The sequence below is a fragment of the Grammomys surdaster genome, unplaced genomic scaffold (assembly GCF_004785775.1).
Source record: "Grammomys surdaster isolate TR1022 unplaced genomic scaffold, NIH_TR_1.0 1144, whole genome shotgun sequence".
Taxonomy (NCBI): domain Eukaryota; kingdom Metazoa; phylum Chordata; class Mammalia; order Rodentia; family Muridae; genus Grammomys; species Grammomys surdaster.
Window position 1 is genome coordinate 32,821 of NW_021605563.1, and position 6,000 is coordinate 38,820.

The 6,000-nt window shown below is 39.5% G+C and overlaps 1 protein-coding gene across 1 annotated transcript in view; it reads left to right on the forward strand.

Moving 5' to 3' along the window:
- LOC114634905 overlaps positions 1–5,606 on the forward strand; it is a gene marked incomplete at its 3' end in the record, with an annotated part of 31,262 nt that extends 25,656 nt beyond the window's left edge. Inside the window, exons 8-9 of the mRNA XM_028783505.1 lie at positions 4,567–4,833; positions 5,485–5,606. Coding sequence (XP_028639338.1) covers positions 4,567–4,833; positions 5,485–5,606 — 389 coding nt within the window. The remainder of the gene's footprint in view (positions 1–4,566; positions 4,834–5,484) is intronic.
- Positions 5,607–6,000: the final 394 nt, after the last annotated feature.

The following is a 6,000-nucleotide window of genomic DNA, read 5'->3' on the forward strand; positions in this document are numbered from 1 at the left end:
TTGCATACAGGAAATCTACCTCAGTGACAAAGACAGACACTTCCTCAGAGTAAAAGGCTGGAAAACAATTTTTCAAGTAAATGATTCTAAGAAATAAGCTGGAGTAGCCATTCTAATATTGAATAAATTTGACTTTCAACTTAAAGCTATCAAAAAGGATATGGAAGAACATTTCATATTTGTCAAAGGAAAAGTCAACCAACATGAACTCTCAATTCTGAACATCTATGCACCAAATGCAAGATCACCCACTTTCATAAAAGAAACTTTACTAAAGCTCAAAGCACACATTGCACCTCACACAATAATAGTGGGAGACTTCAACACCCCACTCTCAGCAATAGACAGATCATGGGAACAGAAATGAGACAGAGATACAGTGCAACTAAAGAAGTTATGAACCAAATGGATTTAACAGATATCTATAGAACATTTCACCCAAAACAAAAGAATATATCTTTTTCTCAGAACTTCATGGTACCTTTTCCAAAATAGACCACATAATTGTTCACAAAACAGGCCTCAACAGATACAAAAAAATTGAAATAATCCCATGCATCCTATCATATCACCATAGACTAAGGCTTGTCTTCAATAACGACAAAAACAATGGAAAGCCCACATTCATGTGGAAACTGAACAACACTCCACTCAATGATAATATGGTCAGGGAAGAAATAAAGAAAGAAATTAAAGACTTTTTAGAATTTAATGAAAATGAAGACACATCACACCAAAATTTATGGGACACAATGAAAGCGGTGCTAAGAGGAAAATTCATAGCTCTAAATGCCTACAAAAAGAAACTGGAAGGAGCATACACTAGCAGCTTGACAACAAACCTGAAAGCCCTAGAACAAAAAGAAGCTAATACACCCAAGAGGAGTAGATGGCAGGAAATAATCAAACTCAGGGCTGAAATCAACCAAATAGAAACAAAAAGAACTATACAAAGAATTAATAAAACCAGGAGCTGGTTCTTTGAGAAAATCAACAAGATAGATAAATCCTTAGCCAGACTAATCAGAGGGCAGAGAGACAGTATGCAAATTAATAAAATCAGAACTGAAAAGGTGACATAACAACAGAAACTGAGGAAATTCAAAAAACATCAGATCCTACTACAAAAGCCTACACTAAACAAAATTGGAAAATCTGGATGAAATCGACAATTTTCTAGACAAATACCAGTTATCAATGTTAAATCAGGAGCAGATAAACCATATAAACAGTCCCATAACCCCTAAAGAAACAGAAGCAGTCGTTAAAAATCTCCCCACCAAAAAAAGTCTGGGACCAGATGGTTTTAGTGCATAGTTCTATCAGACCTTCAAAGAAGATTTAATACCAATTTTCTATAAACTGTTACACAAAATAGAAACAGAAGGAACACTACCCAATTCATTCTATGAAGCCACAATCATGCTCATACCTAAACCACACAAAGACCCAACAAAGAAAGAGAACTTGACATCAATCTACCTTATGAATATCGATGCAAAAATGCTCAATAAAACTCACAAACCGAATCCAAGAACAGATCAAAACAATTATCCATCATGATCAAGTAGGCATTATACCAGGAATGCACGGTTGGTTCAATATTCGGAAATCCATCAATGTAATCCACTATATAAACAAACTAAAAAAAAAAAAACCCACATGATCATATCACTAGATGCTGAGAAGGCATTTGACAAAATTGAACACCACTTCATGATACAACTCTTGGAAAGACCAGGAATTCAAGGCCCCTACCTAAACATAGTAAAAGCAACATACAGCAAACCAGTAGCCAACATCAAGCTAAATGGAGAGAAACTTGAAGCAATCCCACTAAAATCAGGGCTAGACAAGGCTGCCCACTCTCTCCCTACCTATTCAATATAGTACTGGAAGTCCTAGCCAGAGCAATTAGACAACAAAAGGAGGTCAAAGGGATACAAATTGGAAAGGAAGAAGTCAAATTTTCGCTATTTGCAGATGATATGATAGTATACTTAAGTGACCCCAAAACTTCCACCAGAGAACTCCTAAACCTGATAAACAACTTCAGCAAAGTGGCTGGTTATAAAATCAACTCAAACAAATCAGTAGCCTTCCTCTACATGAAAGATAAACAGACTGAAAAAGAAATTAGGGAAATGACACCCTTCACAATAGTTGCAAATAATATAAAATACCTTTGTGTGAATCTAACCAAGCAAGTGAAAGACCTGTATGACAAGAACTTCAAGTCTCTGAAGAAAGAAATCGAAGAAGATCTCAGAAGATGGAAAGGTCTCCCATGCTCATGGATTGGCAGGATTAATATAATAAAAATGGCCATCTTGCCAAAAGCAATCTACAGATTCAATGCAATCCTCATTAAAATCCCAACTCAATTCTTCACAGAGTTAGAAAAGGAAATTCTCAAATTCATATGGAATAACAAAAAACCCAGGATAGCGAAAACTATTCTCAACAATAAAAGAACTTCTGGAGGAATCACCATCCCTGACCTCAAGCTGTACTACAGAGCGATTAAAAACTACCTGGTATTGGTACAGAGACAGGCAGGAAGATCAATGGAATAGAATTGAAGACCCAGAAATGAACCCACACTCCTATGGTCACTTGATCTTTGACAAAGGAGCTAAAACTGTCCAGTGGAAAAAGGACAGCATTTTCAACAAATGGTGCTGGTTCAACTGGAGGACAACATGTAGAAGAATGAAAATTGATCCATTCTTATCCCCTTGTACAAAGGTCAAGTCTATGTGGATAAAGGACCTCCACATAAAACCAGATACATTGAAACTAATAGAAGAGAAGGTGGGGAAGATCCTCGAATACTTGGGCACAGGAGAAAAGTTCCTGAACAGAACTCCAATGGCATATGCTCTAAGATCAAGAATTGACAAATGGGACTTCATAAAATTGCAAAGTTTCTGTAAGGCAAAGGACACTGTCAATAGGACAAAACAACAACCAACAAATTGGGAAAAGATCTTTACCAATCCTTCATCTGATAGAGGGCTAATATCCAATATATACAAAGAACTCAAGAAATTAGACTCCAGACAACCAAATTACCCTATTAAAAAATGGGGTATAGAGCTTAACAAAGAATTTTCAACGGAAGAAACTCGAATGGCCGAGAAGCACCTAAAGTAATGTTCAGCATCCGTATTCGTCAGGGAAATGCAAATCAAAACAACCCTGAGATTCCATCTCACACCAGTCAGAATGGCTAAGATTAAAAACTCAGGTGATAGTAGATGCTGGCGAGGGTGTGGAGAAAGAGGAACACTCCTCCATTGTTGGTGGGACTGAAAGATGGTGCAACCACTTTGGAAATCAGTGTGGCGGTTCCTCAGAAAATTGGACATAGCATTACCCGAGGATCCAGCTGTACCACTCCTAGGCATATACCCAGAAGATGCTCGAACATATAACAAGGACATATGCTCGACTATGTTCATAGCAGCCTTATTTATAATAGCCAGGAGCTGGAAAGAACCCAGATGTCCTTCAACTGAGGAATGGATTCAAAAAATGTGGTATATTTACACCATGGAGTATTACTCAGCTATTAAAAACAATGAATTTGAGAGGTTCCTAGGTAAATGGATGGAACTAGAAATTATCATCCTAAGTGAGGTAAGCCAATCACAAAAGAACACACATGGTATTCATTCACTGATTATTGGATATTAGCCCAGAACCTTGAAATGCCCAAGATGTAACTCACAGGCCACATGAAGCTCATAAAGAAGGAAGACCAAGTGGGGGTGATTCGTTCCTTCTTAGAAGGAGCAACAAAATACTCAAGGGAGCAAATATGGAGACAAAGTGAGGGACAGAAACTGAAGGAGGGGCCGTTTCAAGACCACTCCACCTGAGTATCTATCCCATGTGCAGTCACCAAAGGTAGATGCTGATATGGAAGTCAGGAAGTGCATGCTGATAAGAGCCTGATATGGATATCTCCTCAGAGGTCTTCAAGAGTCTGACATACTCAGAGGCAGATGCTCACAACTAGCCATTGAACTGATCATGGGGTTCTCAATGGAGGAGTTATAGTGAAGACTGAAGGAGCTGAAAGGATTTGTGGCACCATGAGGAGAGCAACAATACCAACCAACCACAGCTCCCAGGGTCTAAACCACCAGTCTGGGAGCACTTAGGGAGGGATCCAGGGCTTTAGCTGAATATGTAAGAGTGGAGGGCCCTGCTGGGCATAGGTGGAAGAAGAGAACCTTGACCTCATGAAGGCTGGACGCCCCAGGGGGTGGGAATTTTGAGGGTGGGGAGGTGGGAGTGGGGGGGTGTAGATAGAGGTTACATCCACAGAGAAGAGGGAGGAGGGGTGAGGGGCTAGGGGGTTCCTGGGTGGGTGGGGGATTGGGTAAGGGGACAACATAGGAAATGTAAATAAAACATCCAATAAAAAAATTTAAAAAAAAAAAGAAATGGCAAGCCAGGGAGGAAAGAAAACAGGTCTCTAAGTGTGTGGAGGAAGATTTCAAGTTTCACAGGGTGACGACTAAAGGGAGGAAGATGACGGTGTTATGTCATTTTCAGGTAATCACATCTTACAGGGCACCATGGTATATCAACATAAACAAGAAAGATTCAATGATCCCTCCTGGGACTTCACCATTGATGGACAATATTCCTCCCACTTTTATCCAACAAAGAAGACATGGAAAGTAACCAAACCTGAAGCCAGCAGTGCCATAAAGGCATTGGAGACTAATACTGAACTAGAAAAACAGCTCTATAAGTTCTCCATGGGAGATTTCAATTGCAATATCAATATATTCTTACAAGTATGGAAGAAAATGCCAAGTAAGTGATTAAGCATATTACCACAAGGAAATGTCCACAGGGTGGGAAAGGCATGGCAGTTCTCTCGAAATGTCTGAAGACTTTCCTGTGTGGATGCCAGCGTTTGTGCATAATGGAAAATCGGATAGACTTAGCCAGTGATTACTTGGTGGTGTTCCTCTCTGGAGATCCCTGATGATCACAAGGGTTCCTCCTTCCCATGTCTTTTATCAGTGTTTCTCATTCTTTATAAACCAATGACATGACCTGAAATGGACTCTCCTGGGCTGCCAGTCTGAATGCATCACTCTAACCTTCCAGGTTTTTTCTTTCTCTGTTATGGCTGCCCTTCTGCCAGCTCCAACATCACTTTTGAAGGCATCACTGTCTTTCTCTGGCACAATTCAACACCCCAAATTATGCCAACATCCAGAAAGTTCTAACCAGAGTAAATATGTCACAATGTTTGATGGTTCAGTATATATTTGCTTTCTTTGATAGCGAAATAAGCTCTGTAAGAACATTTTACACACACATCCTCTTCATCTTTCTATCCGGAGTCTGGAAAATAGTTATTACACATGAGTACTTTGGACTTCCAAGAGAGAGAATTTGCTGATGGAGGTATGTTTTTAATCTTCACTCATTTTTTTTTCTGAATTTTTTAAACAGGATCAGCAATAAAGGCTCTGGATATCATCCAGCTTACATCTGCCAACGAGACTTCACCGACAATGAATAGCACTCATCCTACAGCTGACAGTCAGCATTCAAATGCCACCTGGAGTCTATGGGTATTATTGATATTAATAGTCATTTCATTGTTCATCTTGTTGGCCAAGAGGCAGATCAAAATAAAAGGTAAAGAACATGCTAGGTCCTCACTCTTTTTCTTGGTCATATTAGTTAGGGAATGACATAGAAGAGGTGTCCCTATGGCTTTATCAAAGCCACTCTCCATCGCAGTGGCTATCTGTCCATGAGACTGATGCCTGCCCTTCTTAATCTTGAGCCACCACTCCACAGTAATGTTGGAGATAGAAATTGTTGCCCACTGGAGGCTAGTACAGTCACCATAACTTTGCAGTCAGAGAAAGGATGAAACAGGAAAGTCCTCCTGAGGGGACAGAAAATCCAAGGACCAAGGATTCAAATAAGAATAAGAAAAACTGAAATGAGGTGTTCCTT